General features: G+C 34.6%; 1 protein-coding gene across 2 annotated transcripts in view; it reads right to left on the reverse strand.

The window, feature by feature from the left end:
- The window catches only part of Exoc4 (exocyst complex component 4), a 765,522-nt gene that overhangs the window by 547,318 nt on the left and 193,110 nt on the right, over positions 1–25,094 (reverse strand). For both annotated transcript variants that reach the window (XM_027950110.2, XM_027950111.2), the window contains exon 8: positions 5,586–5,731. In XM_027950110.2, the coding sequence (XP_027805911.2) occupies positions 5,586–5,731 (146 nt within the window). The remainder of the gene's footprint in view (positions 1–5,585; positions 5,732–25,094) is intronic.

Here is a 25,094-nt window from a genome sequence, read left to right on the forward strand (position 1 = left end):
TAGAGAATATTGAAGGCATCGACAAATTTCTAGAGGCATATGAGTTGCCCAAATTGAATCAGGATGATATACACAATTTAAACTGATCAATTTCAAGAAAGGAAATAGAAGACGCCATCAAAAGCCTACCAACCAAGAAAAGCCCAGGACCAGATGGATACACAGCTGAGTTCTATAAGACCTATAAAGAAGAACTAATACCTATACTCTATTATCTTATAAAATAGAAAAAGAGGGAGCACTTCCAAACTCATTTGATGAGGCCAAATTCACCCTGATTCCAAAACCAGCCAAAAACACATCAAAGAAAGAAAACTTTAGACAAATATCTCTAATGAACATAGTTGTTAAAATTCTAGCAAATCAAATACAAAAACATATCAAAAAGATAGTGTATCAACATAAAGTGGGATTCATCCTGGGGATGCAAGTCTGGTTCAACATATGGAAATCAATAAATGTAATTCATCACATCAGTAGATTTAAAGATAAGAGTCATATGATCATCTCAATAGATGCAAAAAAAAGCATTGGACAAAATACAGCATCTTCAAATGTTCAAAGCACTGGAAAAACTAGGGATAACAGGAATATATCTCAATATTGTAAAAGCAATCTATGCTAAGCCGCAGGCCAACATCATTCTAAGTAGAGAAAAATTGTAGGCATTAGCATTCCTTCTAAAACTGGAACAAGACAGGGATACCCTCTTTCACCACTTCTATTTAACATAGTTCTTAAAACACTGGCCAGAGCAATTAGACGAAAAAAATTAAAGGGATACACATAGGAAAAGAAGAACTCAAATTGGCACTATTTGCTGACAATATGATTCTATACCTAGAAATTCCACCAGAAAACTTCTAGAACTAGTAAATGAATTCAGCAAAGTAGCAGGATACAAAATAAACACCCAGAAATCAAAGGCATTTCTGTATATCAGTGACAAATCCTCTGAGAGGGAAATGAGGAAAACTACCCCATTTACAATAGCCTCAAAAAAAAAAAAATACTTGGGAATCAACCTAATGAAAGAGGGGAAACACCTCTACAATGAAAACTACAGAATGCTAAAGAAAGAAATTAAAGAAGACCTTAGAAGATGGAAAGATCTACCTTGTGATTAGACAGGCAGAATTAATATTAGCACAATGGCCATATTAGCAAAAGCATTATGAAATTATGCAAAGATTTAATGCAATTCCAATCAAAATCCCAATGACATTCCTCATAGAAATGCGAAAAACAGTCAGAAAATTCATCTTGAAAAAAAAAAAGAGACCAAGAATAGCTAAAGCAATCCTTAGCAGGAAGAATGAAGCAGGTGGCTTCACTATACCAGACCTTAACTATACTACAGAGCAATAGTAACAAAAACAGCATGGTATTGGCTACAAAATAGACTGGTAGACCAAGAGTACAGAATACAAGACACAGAGACTAACCTACATAATTACAGTTATCTTATATTAGACAAAGGTGCCAAAAACATACATTGGAGAAAAGATAGCCTCTTCAACAAATGGTGCTGGGAAAACTGGAAATCCATATGCAACAAAATGAAATTAAACCCCTATCTCTCACCATGCACAAAACTCAACTCAAAGTGGATCAAGGATCTAGGAATTAAACCAGAGACCCTGTGTCTATTAGAAGAAAAAGTAGGTCCAGATCTCCACCATCATGTCGATCAGGTCTCAACTTCATTAATAAGACTCCTATAGCACAAGAATTAAAATCGCAAATCAATAAATGGGATGGATTCAAACTAAAAAGCTTCTTCTCCACCAAAGAAACCATCAGTGAGGTAAATAGAGAGCCTATATCTTGAGAGCAAATTTTTACCACTTGCACATCAGAGCACTAATCTCTATGGTATATAAAGAACTCGAAAAGCTAAACACCAAAAAAAACAAAAAGTCCAATTAATAAATGTCCAAGAAACTGAACAGACAATTCTCAGAAGATGATATACAATCAATCAACATGGAAAAAAATGTTCAACATCTCTAGCAATTATAGAATTGCAAATCAAAACTACTCTAAGATTTCATCTTACTCTAGTCAGAATGGCAGCTATTAAGAACACAAAGTGTTGGCGAGGATGTGGGGGAAAAGGCACACACATACATTGCTGGTGGGACTGCAAATTGGTGCAGCCAATCTGGAAGTAGTATAGAGATTCCTTGGAAGGCTGGGAGTGGAATCACCATTTGATCCAGCTATTCTTGGTCTACACCCAAATAACTTAAAAACAGCATACCATAGGGACACAGCCATATCAATGTTTATAGCAGCACAAGTCACAATAGCTAAATGGTGGAACCAACCTAGATGTCCCGCAGGAATGAATGGATAAAGAAAATGTGGTATATATACACGATAGAATATTATTCAGCAATAAAAGAGAATAAAATCATGGCATTTACAGATAAATAGATGGCATTGGAGAATATAATGCTAAGTGAGTGATCCATAAAACCAAATGCCAAATGTTTCCTCTGATGTAAGGAGGCTGACTGATTATGGGGTTGGGAGGGGGAGCCTGGGAAGATTCGATGAACTCTAGATAAGACAAAGGGGTGGGAGGGGAAAGGAGGAGAAGTGGGGGTAAAAAAGATGGTGGAATGAGATAGACATCATTACCCTAAATACATATATGAAGACACAAATGGTGTGAATATAATTTATATACAACCAGAGATATGAAAAATTGTGCTGTACATGTGTAATATGAATTTGTAATGCATTCTGCAGTCATATATAACAAATTAGAATTTTTTAAAAAGCAAAAAAATTAAAGAGTAAATATAACCTTTAAAAAAAAGAAAAAAAGAATTGCATTAAATAAATAGAATGGGTTTAATTCCAGGCAGGCATGCACTCTTCTCCATTAAATCACAATACAAACTAAGTGTTGATACTGAATTATTATAAACACTATCAATATAAAATAAAAGCAAATCTCAAAGGCAAATCAATAAAATGTACTAGAGTTTCAGACATTTAAAAATAATTAGTGCAAAATACTGGGATGATACTTTGGCTTACATTTACAGATACAATTTCTTAAAATATGTATTAAGCCCTCAAAAGGACACAAAGGTGTGGATTTAGACTGTTAAGAGTTTAAAACCTATTTCTATAACTTGCTAGACATATGACCTTACCTAATTTACTCAACCTCTCTTGTGTTGCAAATTTTTGTGTTCAAGGATTAAAAACGGAACCCTTGCCTGTACAGTTGTAGTAATGAGCAGATGAGACAATCCATGAAATTGGCTTAATGTCTCAGCTAGTACTTAGTAAGAACTCAGTAAATGTTAGCTACTATTGCTGCTGCTGAAACTTGTTATAAGCCAAATTATTTTATGTTTAATTGATTAGTTTGAGAGACTCACCTGGTATAGAGTCTGGTACATAGGAAGCATTAAATCAATGGTAGCTATTAATACTATCAGTATTATTAATATAATTAACTATCAGTTGTTACTAAGAGATAGACACTTTGGGCACAAGCCTGCTGGGTACACTAAGATAGTAACAACAACAAAATAAAAAACCAAGACTGGCAAAAAACCAAATGCAGAATGTTTTCTCTGATATAAGGAGGCTGATTCATAGTGGGGTAGGGAGGGGGAGCATGGGAGGAATAGACAAACTCTAGATAGGGCAGAGGGGTAGGAAGGGAAGGGAGGGAGCATGGGGTTAGAAATGATGGTAGAATGTGATGGACATTATTATCCAAAGTACAGGTATGGAGACACGAATTGGTGTGAATATACTTTGTATACAACTAGAGATATGAAAAAATGGGCTTTGTATATGTAATAAGAATCGAAATGCATTCTACTGTCACATATAAATTGAAAAATAATAATTAATTAATGCTACGTGAAGCTAGCCAATCCCTAAAAAACAAATGCCAAATGTCTTCTTTGATATAATGAGAGCAACTAAGAACAGAGCAGCAAGGAAGAGCAGGAGGAAAAGACTAACATTAAACAGACACATGAGGTGGGAGGGAAAGGGAGAGAAAAGGGAAATTGCATGGAAATGGAAGAAGACCCTCATTGTTATACAAAATTACATATAAGAGGTTGTGAGGGGAATGGGAAAAAAATAAGGAGAGAAATGAATTACAGTAGATGGGGTAGAGAGAGAAGATGGGAGGGGAGGGGAGGGGGGATAGTAGAGGATAGGAAAGGTAGCAGAATACAACAGTTACTAATATGGCATTATGTAAAAATGTGGATGTGTAACACCGATGTGATTCTGCAATCTGTATTTGGGGTAAAAATGGGAGTTCATAACCCACTTGAATCAAATGTATGAAATATGATATGTCAAGAGCTTTGTAATATTTTGAACAACCAATAAAAAATAAAAAAAATAAAATAAAATTTGGACAAAAATTGGAAAAAAAAAGTAGAAGATAGAGAAGTTAAAAAAAAAATAAGGAATTCCAGTCCTGTCTTCATTAAGCTCAGTGGTTACCAGTAAATTACCCAATGAAATGGTACTGGTAGCCATTTTTTTTGTTGTTCTCTATCCTTTTTTTTTTTAAGGCAATTTTGTATGGTCATAGAATGAATAAACCTATGATACATGTTTCAGAAAACAATAAAAAAATATTATTTCATTTTTGCACCATATACTTTGGTTTAAAAGGTATGTATTCAGGTAATACCATTCAATCAAAATCTAAAACCAAATTTTGCTTATATGTGTATAAACTGTGTGACCAGAACCAAGCAATTTATCTTCATTGAACTTCATTCAGTTTTATTAATACTGTTAGGATATAAACTAGCATCTTTTGAGTTAAACTTATAAAAGTTTTATAGATATTTTATTTATCCCTTAAATCATGTTATGTAAGTAAGTCCATTTACCATTTACATTTTTTTCAGTAAATTAAATTGATGCTTTATAATGGATAAATATTTTGCTCAAATGTAACAAGTAAAAGGGGGAAATGAGAGATTTAAATTCAGGAAATAAAAACAAATCCTGATTATTTTGCAAAAAAAAAAAAAAAAACAGGGCTGGGGTTGTGGCTCAGCAGTACAGGGTTCACCTAGCATGTGCGAGGCACTATGTTTGATCCTCAGCACGACATGAAATATATTAATAAAATAATGGTATTGTGTCCAAGTATAATTAAAAAAAAAATTTAAAAACCAAACCACCTTTCAGACTGTTCCTTCATTAAACATGTAACCACATAACGTCCAACACTGCTTTGCTAGAGAGAGTTAAAAAGGCGATTTCTTGGCACATGGGGGCTTTTTCAAAGCTGGTATATTTCATTTCCTTTAATTTCCCTTAATTTTATATACACGCTCCAGAAACAAATTTAAGAAATTTTTATTAAGAGTTCTAAATAGTCCACTGACCATAATCTGGAACAGCCACTTTCCCTTATAGAAAACAAAGGTAAAAAAAATCAAATATTTATTCGTTTCTTATAAAATACTTCAACTTCAGTTAGAGAAAGTAATGGCTGTCAGTAAAATAGCAAGGCATCTTACTTGGATAGAACTCTTCTAGATACGTTGCTATCTTACTGGCATCATACTTACTTGAAAAGGGAATTTTTCGGTCTTTGAGGTTTCTTCTTGGCAAAAAAGGCTGCAAACTCTCGTCCAGAACTGGCATAGCTTAGTTGAGCTGATGGTTCAGAGGCAGTGCGAGTATTCTTCATATCCAAGTACTCAGTCAACAGCATCTGTATAACCAGATAAAACAGTGTAATTTGTATACCTATAACTCATCCTTGACATTCAGAAGTATACTAAGGTGGCTATCTATTTTTCTAATTGGAGATCTGATGAAAGATTCATTAGCCAGAAAGTCATCTACTTGTTGACTATTTACAGGTAACAAGGAGGGATGGGCATTTGCACATGGGGGTAAAGAGAACAATTTTATTTAGTGTCTACTATTCTTCAGGAACTGTGATGATTGAATCAGTCTTCTTTAATTGTAATTTAATCCTCATTATTCTGAACTACAGCAGGCTTAGCAGCAATGTCTTAATATTTACTGAGAGCTTACTATGCTGCAGGCTAGGTGCTAATTCATTAATATTTACTTATTTTCATTTACAGTAAATGAAATTACAAAATTTTATCAGGGAAGTTCACAGGGCATTGACAAAGAAAATAGACTAAGAAAGGTTCACGAGCTGCAAAGTGGTCTCTGATGTTTTAATTCCAGAGTCTGTGTTCTTGCCCCTCACTCTGTCAGCATCCTACGTACTCCTCCAAAAACCCTACCAAGGGGAGGTATAGGAAGAGAGGCTGAAGGAAGCTAAGAGGTCCTAAACTCTTACTATTCCAGAACTACTGCTCACTGTGGGAAGAAAAGCAACTAGGTTTTAGAGCAACTACTGCCAACAGTTCCTGTTTATCAGATCAACTTGCAGGGGGTTGGTGTATGGGCTAGAATCAGTTTTTATATAATATCTAAGACCAGATTCTAAAGAGTTCCCACTGTTGTGAAAGAACATAACAAATCCAGAAGAGAAAACACCATTGTTCCTTAGAATCTACCTTGGGCAGAAAACATGTAAACTCACTTTGATATCCTCTTATCACACTTAAAACTTTAAGATACCCAAGTAAGACAGAGGTGGGCAAGCATGAGTTAAATAAAAGTTTGTCAGAGACTGAAGGTGCCATCTAACTATTCATTTATTTATTTATGCAAGAAAGATTTTAGGTCTATTTCAACCCTTGTTATCAAAGATTTATGAAGCATCCTATGTACAGGATAGTATAAGTTTTAAAGCAATTATGTCCCTATCATAAACTTACATTCCTCAGAGCTTAGCAAACATGAGAAATTTTTAAAATATTACCTCTTATTTGAACCTCAAATAAGTGAAATCAGAATTCTTATCAACATTTTGGAAATGAAGAAACAGAATTAGTGGTATGCAGAAATCAGTCTAATGTCTCATAATTATAGAATAATAGGCCAGACTTTCAACCTGGTTAAATTGACTCCAAAGCCTATACTGTTAACCATGACACTCTATTTGTACCAAGGTTATTTGAACTATCGATAACATCAGTTTATACGTATTTCAGTCTCTATATAATAAAAACTGCACTGGGAAAACACACGATATGTTAACAGGTCAATCTTTAAAAATATTATTTATGAAGTCATTGGAGTATTATTCAACATACTGATGAAAAAATATTAAGACAAACACCATCCCTGTTAATATGTCACCCAAACTATTCAACAGTCAGGGAGAAGTGGAGTCTCTACTAACAATTCAACTGAAGGACACAATTATGTTGTAGATTTGTCCCTGATGTGCCACAGTTCAGATTTTCAGCAATCTGTGAACACAGGAAAGCTAAAAAAAAAAAAAAAAAAACTATAAAATAATTTCAAATTGATATAGTCTAGAAAGATGTCCACAACTGTACTGTTTCATTCCAGTGTTCATTTTAACATCAACATGGCAGAAAGATGTTTCTACTCAAGCATGAAAATAAAATACCAAGTAATTCTTCTAACATACTTAATATCATAGAACATAAAAGATGACCTTGTACAATAAAACAGTTACTGACAAGAGCATAACTAACCAACATTCTCAAAACCAAGTTATTTTAAGATCACTTTTCTTCTCAGTTATTTTAAGATCACTTTTTAAAGATCTTATTCTCCACATCAATAAAGTCCCCTGAATTACTACCTTGCAGTACTGTTGGTCTATTTGTATCCACTGGCTTCTCTATCTAGAAACACAATTCCTACTTTTACCCTTATCCACTATCTGCAATTTTAACTCCCTGTTGAATTTTGGTCCCAAACTTTGAAGAGCAGTCTTCACAAATATTATCTCCTTTACCATTATGTGAGCTATTCCTGATTTGTCTCCCAAACTTCAATCCCACCTTTGTAACTGCATGCTTGATATATTCATATATTCCACTGATAAAATCAACTTCCCTAAAATTTAAATCATTTTCCAGTACAACCAGGAATTCCTTCTGCCATCATTTTTAATCTATGTAGTTTCATTTTCTCACTTGTCACTGAGTTTAAAACTTCAGAAACATCTTTTGATACATTCTCTTATCCTTTGTGCCCATTAAGGAGTTAGTCACTCAGTCTATTAATGACTCTCAACTATTCATATGCAGCTTCAGGTCCATTCTGCCAACAGCTAATTTAGTTCAACTCAGGTAGTTTTCCTCATTTAAGTTTCTGACTCCCATCTCATACAGGTCCAGTCCTTCCCAAACACCATCAACAGATTGACAGTCCTAACACATCACTTCTGTCATCACACAAGTATATGCATTGCATCACTTCAATATATATATCTCCAATTGTATCTTATTCTCCCCAAAATGAAGCCAAAACTCCAATCAAACTCACTTACATAATTATACTCTGAATACATCTGGCATCTTCATTTCTGGAAAGCCTGGTCTAGATTATGCTCTCCCCTAAGTAAATCCCCTCCCCCACTCTACACCCCAAAAATAAAAAAAAACACTCTCTAAGGACACCTTTAACATTTTCTCTTCAACAAATTATTCATGGGCCATTCTAGGTCAGCTGTTCCCCTTTCTGAACTCCTAAACTACCACTATTTTACATTGTTCAAACAGTATCCATCAAAAACTGCCTAACGGTGTTAGTCTTAAACATTCCTTAAAACACTATATTTCTTCATTTCCCCAACACACCCATGTATCATACTAGTAAATCAAAAGGAAATAGTGAAATGCTGAATTTAAAAAAGGAAAAGAAGCCTAATGTATATATAGTTGTACTCAAGTTGGAGTCTCCAAAGTAGAAAGAACCCTGCAAATTAGTTCTCGGTACAAAAATCTATAATACATACAAAAGTTACCATAGGTTAAATGGTTGCAATGTTTGTTTTATTGTGTTAGCCTCTTTTTCCTAATACCATTTACAACTAGCTGCTTTAAAAATGAGGTAATGTTTTGTTTTGATACCCATATTGGTAAAGGCATATATTAAAATATCTACAAGAATAAAAAAGCCCCTATTTCTAAACTGTTTGAAATTTGCCTAAATTAGACTATATCTTTCACTATGAAGTTGTAACACAAGCATAATGACTCATTAAAATAAAACTAGAGGCTGGGAGAATAGTTTAGTGGTAGTGTGTGTGCTTTGCATAATCAATGCCTGGGTTCAAACCCTAGTATAGATAGACACATAGACACACACACACACACACACACACACACACACTATAGATAGACACATAGACACACACACACACACAAACAAACACACACACACACATACACACACAATACACATATACATACATAGAAAGAATATAACTGTATAATTTTGTGGTGATTCTACAACAGGGTAAATAATACACTGTATCTTCCAAATTGGACAGAATATTTTAAGCATACATCCATGAGTCCATATTTCCATTTTTATAATAGGAAACAAACTGTACAGATTGTCATTTGCCTGTGAAAAATTACTTAAGACAAAGAGCATTACACATGACATAAAATACATCCTGTCAACAAAAAATCTACAGAAGATAATCCCACATTCTTGCTGGCTCCAAATTGCTTCATAATGCAAGCACTAATTTATTTTCTACTTGTAAGTATCTGAAATTATAATTTCTGGTTGGTCAAGAGTTTCAAAACAAAATCCAAAGTTCATGGGTGTTTTAAATTTAACTTTGAAGTCTTTAATTTGTGAAACTAAAGACAAGAAACACAAAGACACAGGAAGTACTTGAGAAACTATATATTCCAGTGATATCATGATATTTCTTGAGAACCTACCTGATAGGTTGGATGGCTCTCTAGTCAAAGCAATGAAATATAATGCTTTAAAACATATAAATTGAAGTCATTAGGCACCTCTTCTATAATATCTGATTAGCAGTTGCCAAGATACTAGTCAGAAATCTCATGATATAAAAGTAGGGCCAAAATTCTGAGATACATAACTTAGTATAATATTGGCAAAACCATTCTGAAGGAATTCTCCATTCATCACCTAATCTTGTGGCTGCTTATGGTTATACATGTAGTTTCCTAAAGCTGAATATGGCACTTATAGGCTTAGCATTAACAAATCTCCTGCTCTCAGTCTCTCCATTTGTCCAAGTAACTCCTCATTTAAACACTCAAGACGTTCCTTGGTACTTAATGTGGCAGATTCCTTTCAAGAAACTTCCCAGTTTACAAAACCCTCTCTGTATGTAAGAACTGGTCCCAACCATATGGTAGACTCCAGTAGTCATGCTTATACCCTGTGATACCATCCTCTCAGTCACAGTAAAGATATCCACCAGGGAGACAGCCAACTTCAATGACTTAACCAGATTCTTTTTCTCAGGGTTGTGTTAGGGGAATACAGACTTTGCTGGTTAACGTAAGAGAGAACATGTAAATTCTTTGGGACAACCAACTTTCACCATGAGGATAGAAAATCAAAGAAAGCCAATCTAAAGAGAAGTAAAGAATGAAGAAAATAACAAATAGAAAGATGGCCAGGAGAGTTGAGGAAAGGGGACAGGGCCAGGGAGGAAAAGAGGAAGCATGGACTGAAATGGAGAAAATTACATTCCATGCATGTATGATTGTGTCAAAACGAACCCCACAGTAACGTATAACTATAATGCACTAATAAAAACATTGAAGCCAGTGCGGTGGTGCACACCTGTAATCCCAGCAGTTTGGGAGATGGAAGCAGGAGCATCACAACTTCAAAGCTAGCCTCAGCAACTCTGTAAGACCCTGTCTCAAAACTTAAAAAGGGTTGGGGATGTGGCTCACTAGTTAAGCACCCCTGGGTTCAATCTCTAATACAAAAAATAAAAAATAAACACAATGAAATATATGACCAGAAAAAAAGAAAATCCATAGAGAGATTGAAAGTTTGCAACCTTCCCATGTTTTCCAAGGTGTTGTTTGGATGTGAAATGTCCCTCCAAAAGCTCCTGTGTTAATGCAGGGATATTCAAAGGTGATGATAGATTGTGAGAGCTGTGACCCAATCAGTCCATCCTAGTTTGAACAGACTGTGTGGTAACTGTAGGCAGGTGGGGCATGGTTGCAGGAGGTAGGACACTAGGGGTGTGACTTGAGAGAGTTCAACTTTCCACTTTTCCGCCCTCCCTCCCTTCCTTCCTTCCTTTCTCCCTCCCTCCCTCCCTCCCTTCCCTTTTCTTTCTTTCTCTCTCCCTCTCTCTCCTTCTCCTCCTTCTCCTCCTCCTCTCTCCCTTCTCCCCTCTTCTCTCCCTGGCCCTAAGCTTCCTACCCTTCATGAGGAGATGGGGCTTTTCTACCACACCCCTCTGCCATGATGTTCTTCCCCACCCTGAGCTCTGAGCAATGGAGTAAGCCTACCATGTAATAAATCGCTGAAATTATGAAACAAAATAAACTTCTCCTCTAAGTTATTCTTCCAGGTATTTTGGTCATAGCAATGCAAATCTGACTAACACACATAGCTTTACAGGTATCAAATTCAGTTGCCGATAAGGTCTCACATTTTCTACCCTTTGATTCCAAAGAACCTCTCCAATACATTTTCCTCATGACAGTTTAAATAGGTTTTTGTTCCTTTACTAAGATATCTAAGGATAAATGAGTAATATTTATATCACCATTTCTTCATAGAATTCTTGTATTTCAGGAAAGCAAAAATAATGATTTGCACAGATTTCAATCTGTACAACAATGAATCCAATTCTTCTGACTACTAACTTCACATATTCAATAATTTATAGCAAAACCATACTATAATTTTCCTCCTTGACAAATCTGAGAATTATAATGTTTCAATATTTCTTATGAGGGGAGTTAATAATAAGACAAAAAAAAAACACCATGAGCTCCCAATATAAACTAAACCTCAATTACTCTTCAGCAGTCTCTTGAATGTGCCTATATGAAATATTTTAAAACAATTTGCTGTTTCAAAATGCAGATGCCCAAGAGTATGTGATCCAGGCAAAGCATAGCATTTTCCACAGGATTAATTTTCATGAAGATAGTTTTTTTTCTTTCTTTTCTTTTCTTTTCCTCCTTTGTTGGGGGGTGCAGGGGGGAGTTGAAGGTCCTGAAGAGGAACCAAATTAGCCAGAAACTTGAAGCCTAGGATCCCTGGAAGAAGAAAAGAAGCAAGCAAGTGGCTTCTCCCAAAAGGTACTTCCCACTTATCAAGAAGCAAGGGAAGAGCCCAGGCAGGAAGTAGAGTCTTATGGAGTGTATTGAAGGAAAGTTCAGAGAAGGTGGGGAGGAGTAGAAGAAGAGTAATATACCTGTCAATCATCCTGATTCCTGAAAATATTACAAAATAAATAGTGAAATGATGTAACAAAATGAGGACCTCCATTTACAATTGCTAAAAACTATCAGGTTTTTCCCCCATAGGGTTGCTACAGAATGGAATGTTACCAAATAAAAAACAGAAAAAGTTATCTTTTCAGTATAGCAGCCATTATCTATTATATAAGGACTAAAATATTCTGCAGCAAGGAAACCAAAAGAAAAATAAACAGTCATTTTGAAAGTGGAATGGTTGCCTGCTTAATTATACTCATTTCAATAACAATTGTACTATTAAAAAACTATTAAATGACCTTGTGAATAGTTCATTACATCAATATGCAGAATTAAAGCTTAAAAAACTCCAAAAGTACACATTATTTTCTGGTTCTATATCAAACATCTGATCTGTAAAGTCTAGATCAGAGTTCATGGTTTTATTTTACTTTTCCCCACAGAAGAGCTATTAAAAAAGAAAATCCATTTTTAACAGCTTCCAAAAGAGTATTTTCATTTATCTTAAACTAAATATATATTTATTTAACACATAAAATATGCAAACAAGTCTTAAAAATACATCCTTGCCTCAGTGTGCATATCTAGTAATAAAGATACATACAGGAATGACTACAAGAAAACAGTGATAAACCATCACAACAAAGAAAAGGCTAAGAGCTTTTATAAAAGCTCAAGATTGTTCCCAAATAGGACAAGAAGGTCTTCAAGATCATGGCACTATAGAAGGACAAAAACAGAATCTAAATGTTTTTTTAAAAGAACCCAACAGTAAGAGCCAATCTCTAAATAAAATACAAAATAGGGCTTGGGATGTGGCTCAGTGGTCAAGTGCCCCTGAGTTTAATCTCCAACACCAGAAAATAGGTGGTGGGGGGGGGGGGTGATAAATCAAAATGGTAGAAAATAAAAATTATCTCTCTATAATAATATTGAATGTAAATGGTCTAAACTCACCAGGCAAAAGACAAATATTGACAGAGTAGGTTAAAAAAACAAGAATCAACCAGATGTTGTTTTTAAGGGTCTCCTCTTATAGACAAACACATACAAAAGCTGAAAGTAAAAGTGTAAAAAAAGATGTGCCATTCAAATGGAGACTGAAACCAAGCAGGACTAGCTACCCTCATATGTGATAAAGTAGACTTCAAGTAAAAATTAATTAAAATAGATGTGTAAGGTTGCTTCATACTTGTTAGAGGAATTATTTTAAAATAAGATATGATTATAAATATTTATGCACCAAATGTTGGTACACCTATGCATATAAAACAAACTCTACTCAATAAAAAGGGTCAAACAGACCCCAATATAATAATACTGGATGATTTCAACACTCATCTTTCACTAATAGGTAGGTTATCCAGGAATAAACTAAGCAGATATTCTTCAGAACTAGAAAACACCATTAACCAAATGTACCTAAAAGATATCGTCCCTCCTTCAGTTTTCCAGAATTAAGGGCCTCTATGACAGATGGGGCCAAGGCAGTTTCTGAACATTAAAAAAAGAAAAGAAAAAACAGAGCCTATAGAATGGGAGAAAATCTTTGCTAGCTACTCATCCAATGGGGGATTAATATCCAGTACACATACAGAACTAAAAAAATTTAACATTAAAATAATAATAATGACCCAATTAATAAATGGGCTAAAAAAAAAAAACAGACATTTCTCAAAAGAAGAAATACAAATGGCCAACAAATATATGGGGAAATGGTCAAATCCTTAGCTATCAGAGAAAAGCAAATCAAAACTACAATGAGATTTCATCTCACTCCAATTGGAATGGCAATCGTCAAGATATAAATAATAATAGATGCTGTTGAAGATGTGGGGGAATAGCTAAACTCATAAATTGTTGGTAGAATTGTAAATTAATACAGCCACTTTGGAAAGCAGTATGGAGATTCCTCAAAAGACTAGGAATGAAAACACCATAATAACCCAGCTTTATCACTTCTTAGTATTTACTGAAGAGAACTAAAATCAGCACAATAGTGATACAGGCTATACCAATGTTTACAGCAGAGCAATTCACAATGCTCATGTAATGGAACCCTCCTAGATACCCATCACCAGATGAATAGATAAAGAAAATGTGATATATATATATAATGGAGTTTTACTCAGCCATAAAGAAAAATGAAATTGTGGCATGTGCTGGAAAATGGAGAGAACTGAAGAACATCACACTAAGTGAAATAAGCCAAACTCATAAATTAAAGGGTCAAATGTTTTCTCACACATGCAGAAGGTAGAGATAAAGGATGGGGGGAAGGTGGGTTCATGGGGGAATCTAAGGAAAACCAGTGGAGGAGAGAGAGGGGATTTAAGGGGAAGGAAGAGGAAGGGGAAAGGAAGAAACTGAAGAAAGGAATTGACCAAATTATACTAGGTAAATATATAAATATACCACAGTGAATTCCACCTTTATGTGGAACCAATAGTGTTTATAGATATACACATATATACACATATACTTATATGTGTATATATATAAGGCACCAGTTAAAAATAAATAAATAGAAGGAACCCTTGTAGAGTGAAGGAAGGGAAACAAGGAGAGGAAGCAGAGGGCAGAAGAGGAAGTACTAGGGATTGAAATGAAGCAAAATATATTCTGTATATGTATGAATATGTCAAAATGAACCCCACTGTATGGATAACTATAAGGCATTAATAACAACATTTAAAAGTATAAATTGAGTAGATAAAAAAGATGTTAAATAGGTGAATAAAATGGTGATAAATACACTATGAACATATAATAGGAAATCATAATAAATACAGTATGAAATAAATACAAAATAATAGATTAGCAGGCAATGGAACTAAGAGTACAAACCAATGATTCAGAAAACAAAACAAAGAGAGAAGAGCAAGAAGAAATAACCTATCCAGAGCATTTAAAGATAATAGCAGCAATAATAATAATGTTTTAAGCCAAAGGGCTGATAATATTATACATTTAGGGATAAATCTATGAGTCAGTGTAGAGGAATAAAATGGACCAAATTTAACTAGTTATTCTACAATGAAAAAAAAGAAGAAATAAAAACAATGTCTGAAAATTATGTTACTGAAGGACAGACAACATCATGCCATGAAAAATAATCAGGAACACAGAAGAATGAGTTTAGTAGGAGCAATAAATTTACTCTGGAATACACTTCCTTATAAACTATATGAATATTGATATTTGTGCATACCCTGACATATTTGACATGAAAAGGTTTAGTACTGATGAGATTTCCAAGATTTATAAATTAACTTTCATTAGGACTGCTAAGTGTATATCTATAAGGCCACAAAAGATCATCAGCATTCTGAAGAACGTGTAACTTTAATTCTATTCCATAATAGCTTTAAAACAGCTCTGAGAAGATATAATTTATGTACCACAAAATTCACCCAGTATAATGAACAGCTCCTTGTTTCAAGTAAATATATCTCGTGTAACCATCACCAAAATAATTTTAATATACTACTGTTTCCTTATATTAGCTACAGGTTTTTCATCAAAGTCTTTTATAACATTGAGAAGTTCCTAATTTTTTGTGTGGGGGGAGGTCATTAATGGGGATCAAATGCTTTTCTGAATCTACTCAGATGATTATGTGAGTTTAGCCCATTATTCTATTAATATGGCATATTAAGTGGTTTTTAATAAAATTCTAATTAGTCATGGTATTTAATGCATTTGACATGATGATAAATTCACTTTGCTACTAGTTTTATTGAGGATTGTTTTATTTATGTTCATGAGAGATGGTGCTCTATAATTGGCTTTGCTATTAAGGTCTAAATTTTGGCCTAACAGGAAGTATTGAAAAGTGTTTACTCCATTTTCTGAAAGAATCTGAAAAAATATTGGTATAATTTCATCTTAAAGTGTTTGAACTTTTATGTGGCTTACAAACATACAGGAAAAAAATAATTACTAATTAAACTTGTTATAGAACAATTCAGATTTTCTATTTCTTCTTGAATCAGTTTTGATATTTGGTCTCCTCTTTTTTTCCTTTCCCCAGCTTGACTTTTTTTCTTCTATTTTCTTTTTTTTTTTTAGAAATAACAAACCATCAAAACACTATGGAATCCAAATTACATGGAGGAAAAACTGATCAAATTGAAAGCAAATAAATTTCTCAACTTCATCTGAGTTATCAAGTTGACTGAAATAACATTGTCAATAATACGACCTTATAAGCCTTTTACTTTCTGTAGGGTCTATAGTGACATTTCCTTTATTATTTCTGATTTTGTTTTTTTTTTTCAATGACTTCTTTTTTAATTATTGATTGGTCACTCTAAATATTTATCAATTTTTTAATCCTTTGCAAGTACCAACTTTTGATTTCAATTGTTTTTTCTGGTGTTCTGATTTTTATTTCACTGATTTTTAGGCTTTGTCATTTCCTGTTTTCAGCTTGCTTTGAACTTGCAGTTTTTCTTCTTTTTCTAGCTCTTGGGGTGGGAAGAAAGATTGCTGATATTAGGTCTTTCTTCTTTCACCTATGATGTATGCCAAAGCTTGTTGTTTTCTTTCCAAATACTAACAGAGTTTCAATTTTTCCTCCTATCTTTGGTTTAATTCTGTTGTGGTGAGAGAATATATTTTGTGCGATTTATACTTTGAGTGATTTTAATCCTTGAAAATGTATTGAGATTCCCTGATGACCTATACGGTCTCTCATGGAAAATATTCTATGTGACTTTGAGATAATCGGTATTCTGAGATGTTGGATAGAGTGTCAATATACTTAGTTGAAATGAAGGTGTTTGATAGTACAGATTAAGTCTTTGGGGTTTTTTGTCTGGTTGTTTTATTAATTGTTAGAAGAGAGTATTGAAATCTCCAATTGTCATTACTGTATTTTTCTGCTTTTCCTTTCAATTTGGTCAGATTGTCTTCCACATAATTTGAATTCCATAGTATTTTGATGGTTTTTTTATTCCAATTTTCACCATTAGAAAATAGAAGACAAATTTTAAAAGGTCATGCTGAGTTAGATAAAAATATATTCTCCTTCCTAACTGAAACTGATATATATATTCTCTGCCTACTTCATTCAAACATATTTTAAAGATCATTTTACTTATTCACCTAATTTTCCCTTCTTTATCTCATCAGCATTGCCCACCCAAGCTCAAAAGAGTTTTTATTAACACCATCATGAAAACTTTAGCTACTGTTGCTTAATTCTATAATTAATACAATTTTACTCTATATTAAGATTTGAGTGTTTCAGTGCTGCATAATAATGACTCATTCCATCATCAGTCTTTCTCTGTCTCAGTTTCAATGACCTCCACTCCATTATTCTATCACATTTATCACCCTTGGAAATACTCCATCTCCAAGGTCGGAAACTGAATTTTCTCTGACCATGATGTTTTATATCTTCCCAACAAATATAGATCTCTTCTCAGTTTGTGCTAAATTTCTGGGTAGATTGATCTACTTTAAAGTAGATTCGATTTAAAGTGGATTAGATATTCATGTGCCATACCTTCAAACTATAAAATGAGAGGGCAATATGGAAATGTATAAAGTCTAGGCTTGAAATCAGCTCTACTACTTCTCAATAATGTGACCTTAGCCAAGATACCTGATCTCTCTAAGCTTTATTTCCCTTGTGTGTGAAACAAAGTAGAATTCAAAGAAATAACACATATAAAATGCTTAGCATGTAACAGACTATTATTATCTTTATGGATGAAGCTCAGGAGTCTGTTTTCCTTTCTGATGCATTTCAGAAACTAAATATATATTACCTCTACGTTATAACCTCAGTTTTCTCATCTGTAAACAGAAGTAATAATATTATCTACTCCACATATTATCAAGATTAAATGAGTTAATACTGTAAATTCCACAGAACATTACCTAAAATATTGCAACCACTTTATAAGTGTTATTAAACAAATAAAATTTTTCCACAGCCTAATCACCACTTCATGACTATCCTTCTTCTTCCCTTGTCCCCTTTGCTCTACAATAGAAGCCTTGATCATTGAATCCAGGTTCTACCAATACTCTTTCACAAAACTTGCTTAATGTGTTTTTTTTACTTAAATAAATTTTACTACCATATTTTCCATACTAGCCACTTAAATATTCTTGTTCTCTTCCACTTTTGCTTTTTTACATTTCAAATGATTCCCTAATCTCCCTTTTACTCCCAAGCTCAGGAAATGCACTGTCATTTGCCTGCAAGAACTACTGCATTCACATTTTTATCACAGGAAGGTTAAAACTGCACAGCAAATTTTTTTGGTAGTGCTGAAGCATGGATCCAACAAACAGCCTAACCAAGCAAAAGCTTTCCTACCACCTCTATTCAAAGGGAGCAGAGGAGGCAAGGAAGGAAGGGCTCTTTAGTTCCTCTGTTTTGCAATAATATCATTATCATTCTTTTAGCTTTTGCAGGGAGTAGAGGGTAGAGGAGTGCTGGGGATTGAACACAGACCTTGTGCATGCTAAGCATGTGCTCTACCACTGAGTCACACCCCTTGGTCCCAGGATCAAAATCTGTACTTAGCTGTAACTCTTTCTTAGTCTTCTCAAAACCAACTACCCAGTCCTACAGATACCATACATTTCATGTCCACTTCATTTCTAACTGCTTTTATTCCCATATTCATTCTTTTAAATCACAACTTCATTATCCTTCATAAGATTATAACATCAGTTTCTCAAATGGCCACCTTGCTTCAAACTTATATCATTCTATGCCATATCTTATTACCAGATTAAGGCTAGGATATGGCTCAGTGGTAGAGTGCTTGCCTAGCAGGCCCAAGGCCCCGAGTTCAATCTCCAGCCCCACCAAAACCTGTTGCCAGATTAACCTCAATATCATCATCCCCTGATCCAGTCCTTCCATGGCTTCTACACAACTTCTGAAGGATTAGTTCCCATTTATATCACTATCAATGGATTAAACTAGATTATTTCCTGTTCCCAAACAAACTCTCAAAGATTTTTATCATATCTGAACTTATCCTTTTTCTCCATCTTTAACTGCCCATTCTACCCATCAAGCATTATTAGCAAGGAGATCAAGAAAGTGACTCTAAGCAGAACAAACCTGAACAAACCTCTATTGCTCCAGGCAGATGTTACCCATCAGAGTCCTCATGCTTGGAGAAGATGTTGTGCTCTTGCATGAGGAAACAGAGGTAGATGTTACAGCTTTCAAGTTTCAGCTTCCTGTGGAGGTGTTCCTCTATCTTCTTTTGAAAGTAACTTTTGCAGTGTTTTTCTTTTCTTAATCGTCACTTTCCTTTATCTTATAATGACAACTAGCTGCCTCCATCTACCCATTAGAAATGCGGATGGATGGACTAAATCATTCTAACCCTCTTTTTTAACTACCAGTCAATACCCCACCAGAAGGCTGACACCCAAACTGAGGCTATCAATCAACAAGTGAGCATTCTCCAGAAGATGCTGCCTGGCTTGTTCTTCTGTGTTTTGTTTTGTTTTGTTTTGTTTTGTTTTGTTTTTTTTTTGGGGGGGGGGGTCATAGTTAATCTGGTCCTTGAAGGAAGACTAGGATTTAGGTATCTAGTTAGGAATAAAATACATATACTCAGAATAAAGAGCATCTTACTAAATTCAGTTAAACCCAGAGCAGCCTTATTCTGATGAATTCAGTTAGAATCCTTAACACGGTCACTTTACATCAAATATCAGACTTCAGTAAATCATATTCTTGTAGGGGGATATGGCACACATGTGAAAATTGTTTTAAAAAATGCTTCTGATTAATGTAGTCCAGAATTCCCATATATTTATACATACTTGCTCATATTTGTACATATATTTGAATATATACATACAAACACAAATGTGAATATTGTATGAATAAGTCATGATTCCTACCTTCCTTCGTTACATTGTCAATTAAACAGCAGTTTGGTTTCCCAAGAATTTCATCTTGTAGCTAATTGCCTTATCTGCTGCCTCTTAGTTCAGGCCATGTCTCCTCTTTATATCTCTGTCAACATGTAACACAGTATCTTAAACAAAGTAGGTGGTAAGTTATCTAAATTAAAAGTAAGATGGTCTAAAGGGCAGCTACTTACTGATGTTTCACATTCACAGATGAGCTCCTCAGAGTGTAACTACAAAACCCATGGTGAAACTTCAGGCTTTTTGAGGTTCATTAATTGACTCACATCACAGGAATACCGTTTATTAAATTTCTGCTCCAGTGAGGTAAGTGCTACCCTAATGACCTGAAAGAGTTAATACATCTTGGAAAAGACCCAAATTACTCTCTGGAGGCAGTTTATTCAATTAAGTGGTTAAGATTCAGCATTTTCAATTAGCAGTTCTTCCTAAAGACATTTTTATATTGGTTATCTGTAATATGTGAATATAGATACACATAAAAATATTTACTTGTAATTCATTCAAAATGATATCTTCAGAAATAACAAGAGCAGATACATATTCAATTAATATTTGCATGTACCTACTGAGTGCCAGGAACTGTGTTAGGTACCTTTCCAATGGGATTTGATGGGGACATTGTGAAGACTGGGATGTAAACAGGGTTTGAAGGCACAAAGGATATAAAGCATCAAGATACAGAGATAAATAAAGTGGTTCCTTTCATAAGGAGTCTATAAGAAATCTCAACTGAATTCATCAGAATCAGGCTGTTCTGGGTCTGACAAAATTTAGTAAATTTAGCTCTTTATTCTGAGTATATGCATGTTATCCCTAAATAGATGCCCAAGTCCTAGCCTTCCTTCAAGGGCTAGATTAATTATGACTCATACACAAAACCTTCTCTGATCACCCTAACTAAAGTCATCCTTTAAATATTTACAATACACACAGATGATTACCTAAATATGGAAATTAATAATATATGGCTAGATATTTAACTTGCCCTGTATAAGTTGAGCAATAATGCTTAACTTCCCAATGTAATATGATGAGAAGATACTTTGTCTAATGTTCCTCTATATTACCACTATTTCATGTCAAACTGATTACTGTATTAAAATCCTCTATAACTGAAAGCATACCACTATTTCTGTAGTTTGTCAATTCTTGGTTCTAAAAGAAAGATTCTGTCTCTAAACAAATTCTGCTAGCTAAAAGTGATGATATGTATATATCCCTTGAATAAGATGTTAAACTGATAAAAATACTTATCAACAACAAAAGAAATTCTACTATATCAGTTTTGTTGTCAGAAAAGAAATGTCCATTCCACAATAGTTATTATACGCTATTTTTGACAAAGTATTATGTGTTAAATCTACACATTGGATTAAACCATTTTGTCTATCTACTATGCATGAGGTTAGATTACAATTTAAAAGTTTAATCAAATGAACTATATTGCTGATTTAAATAAGTTCATAGTAAATACAGAAACTAGAGTCCCAAAGTAGAGAACTACTCCATTGGTATTGACATAAAATATAACTCTTTTAGAGTGGTTTTCCTATTTTACTTTATATTTTCCAAACATTTCTTCCCTTTGAACATTCATTTAAAAGCAATTTATGCTCATAAAAATTTCACAGTACAGAAACATGTAAAGATTCAAGTATTCTTGAAGAGCATAGTTACACACAATGTACTTCATTGATTTGCCTCTGTTGATGCTTTGTTTCATTGTTTTTCTCTTGTCATCTCTCTAAATGTGAATTAAGCAGGGTCCTGCACACATATAGTACCTAAGGAATGCAATATATGAATCCATCAAATAGAGAGCTTAATTCTATCATTAAGTGGCAGCTTATGATCAATAAGATCCTTTCTGCTTTCCATTATTTGTCCCCTATTTCCCATACATCATCACACATCTCAACCTGCAAATTACATTATTATCAACTCCATGGGTTCTTGTGCTCTTTATCTGAAGAAACAGAAAAACACATTGGCTGCATAGGAGCAAGACTATTCTTATGCTCGAGTCCAAAAGAAGCAGCACATTGGGCCAGAAATCAGGGGGTGACTTAAAGGACAAAGGTGTACAGCTTTTATGGCATCTGTGGAGTAGAAGGGACCCAGTCTCTGATGTCATGGCACATAGAGGTGTGTTTAGTTGTGTCTGTGCTCTTCTGTGGCATGCCACTTCATGTAATGTCTAGTTGCCATCTAACATCTCCACCTCAGGAAGTGATTTTTACTATACTAGTGAAGGTAACAATAGTCACTTCAGTGATTAGTCTATGTTATGTTGTTCCTTACCTCTTAGAATTTGTCCCTTGTCCTCTAAGACAGCCCCTAATATTATTTTCAGAGCCGGGAACACTATCATCCTGTCTCATTGGGTTTGATTTTAGTGACCTTGTCTGTCTTTGGCCTCCTGGTATGCCTGTAACCCACATAATCTCAGAAGACTCACCTGCCTTCGCAACCTCCCACCTCCAGGTATGTTATCTCAATTCTATAGTCTGATCTACTCTTTAGCTTCCCATTTTTTGATACATCAGTTAGTTCCAAAATACTGAAGCCTAGCTTATTTAGCTCTCAAGAGTACATGTGTCTGCTCAACAGATGTAACTCTCCTCTTCTGCCCCCATGACCCAAGGTTGAAGAACTGAAACGCCTAAGAGTTTGGAAAACAGTTGTATACCTAATTATTTCTGTTTGCAATGACTACATCTTTCAATTTTAATTCTCAAAAAGACTACCACACCCTGTAGAGAGAGGGAATAAATTCGATGAAGTAGGATGATTAACCTGACTCCACACGACATAGAGTGAATGTTTGTAAACATGACTTGAGAACAGCAAGGGGGAGGGAAGAACTGTGCCGAACTCCTGTACTTATGAAAACTGCCAGAGCTCCACCTAATTATCCTTGGCACTATTCTACCACTCAGTAACAAGCTCATACCATAAAGCAAGTCATAGAAAAGAAAAAGACAGCATGCTATTTAAATACCAACCATGTTAATGCAGAAACAATACAGTATAATTCATGTACCCCATGTTCTCTGCTAATTGCTTAAGACATCCTGCTATAGAGGAGACAGCAACAGTGGCCAGGCCCTAGTCGTCTTTAAATGCCAGTTCTTAATAACAAACTCCAAAAAGGTCTTAATTGCATTTACCAGGAGCTCATGAACTTTAAAAGTTGTTAATCAGATTTCCATGTAAACGGAATGACGATTAAAGGTTAAGTACAGGTTTCTGAAATTTCAAAAGTTGAGAATATATTGCCCTTCACGGGGGAAATAAAAAAAAAAAAAAAAACTATCAGCCTTGACAGGAACTAAACATCTTAATTAAACATGCAGAAGTACCATGCTTATTTTTACGTGAAGTTCCATTTCCAAATGTCAAAGTTAATCATGCACTTGACTAAAAATGTGAAATATTTCCTCTGCCAGAGAAGAAATATCTCAGTGTTCTTTTCTGAGACGACATCTGCAGGCCTCCAAAATTCTCTCTGGTGTCCCCTCACACCTGATCCCTGCCTTTGCTACAACAAAACCTGAGAATCACAGTGGAATGCCTTCTGCAAAAAGATCTTAATTGCTCTCCATCTGAGGAGTAATCTAAAGCCACACGTTTTCAATCAATTCTATTTCATATTTATGTGGCTCTGGAGAAACACGAGGTGCTTCCTCCATAAATTTGCTGCACCTGTGTCCCTGGAGTGACATGTTGACAAATGAACATGACATCTCCTCAAACTCCAATAAGAATTTATGATTCCTGGAAAGAATATATTTGATCAATTATAGTGTCATCAAGTTGAAAGCCAAACCATGTCTTTGGAGTGCACTTCACAAAATTTGTGAGGGCTTGTTTTTTGCAATAGGATAAATGACAATCCTAAACCCCAGAGTCAGGTCCTCGTTCCAGCTCTAACACTCAGATTCTCCAGCTTAAGAGGAGCTAGGTACAACCACCACGGAGTGCAAAAATGAACAAGATAAATACTTATGTCATGCTCTAGACAAAATAATATAGAACTCAAAATCAGAAAATGACTGGTATCATCCAACCAATAAGAGTAATTATTCGGGGCTGGGGATGTGGCTCAAGCGGTAGCGCGCTTGCCTGGCATGCGTGCAGCCCGGGTTCGACCCTCAGCACCACATACAAACAAAGATGTTGTATCCGCAGAGAACTGAAAAATAAATATTAAAAAATTTTCTCTTTCTCTCTCTCTCTCTCTAAAAAAAGAGTAATTATTCTTTAACACAAGTACACATTTATCTTTTTTAAAGTCCTTCTGAAAGACTACTTTCTATCTCTGATTATACTTCTAATTCTCTCTTCTTTCTCAAAGTCTGAATAAAATTCTGTGGTTACCCAATATACGGTACCTACAACACACTTTTCTAAAAAAAGAAAATATGGATTCTCAGCATTACTATTCCATGTAAACAGAATTACTAGTGGAGATACAGCTACTCCTCATTGTTATACAAAATTACATATAAGAGGTTGTGAGGGGAATGGGAAAAAAACAAGGAGAGAAATGAATTACAGTAGATGGGGTAGAGAGAGAAGATGGGAGGGGAGGGGAGGGGGGATAGTAGAGGATAGGAAAGGTAGCAGAATACAACAGTTACTAGTATGGCATTATGTAAAAAGGTGGATGTGTAACCAATGTGATTCTGCAATCTGTATTTGGGGTAAAAATGGGAGTTCATAACCCACTTGAATCTAATTATGAAATATGATATGTCAAGAGCTTTGTAATGTTTTGAACAACCAATAAAAAAATTATTATTATCATTGCCATTAAATTTGGCCATAGAA

This window comes from Marmota flaviventris, chromosome 1, assembly GCF_047511675.1.
Source record: "Marmota flaviventris isolate mMarFla1 chromosome 1, mMarFla1.hap1, whole genome shotgun sequence".
NCBI lineage: Eukaryota > Metazoa > Chordata > Mammalia > Rodentia > Sciuridae > Marmota > Marmota flaviventris.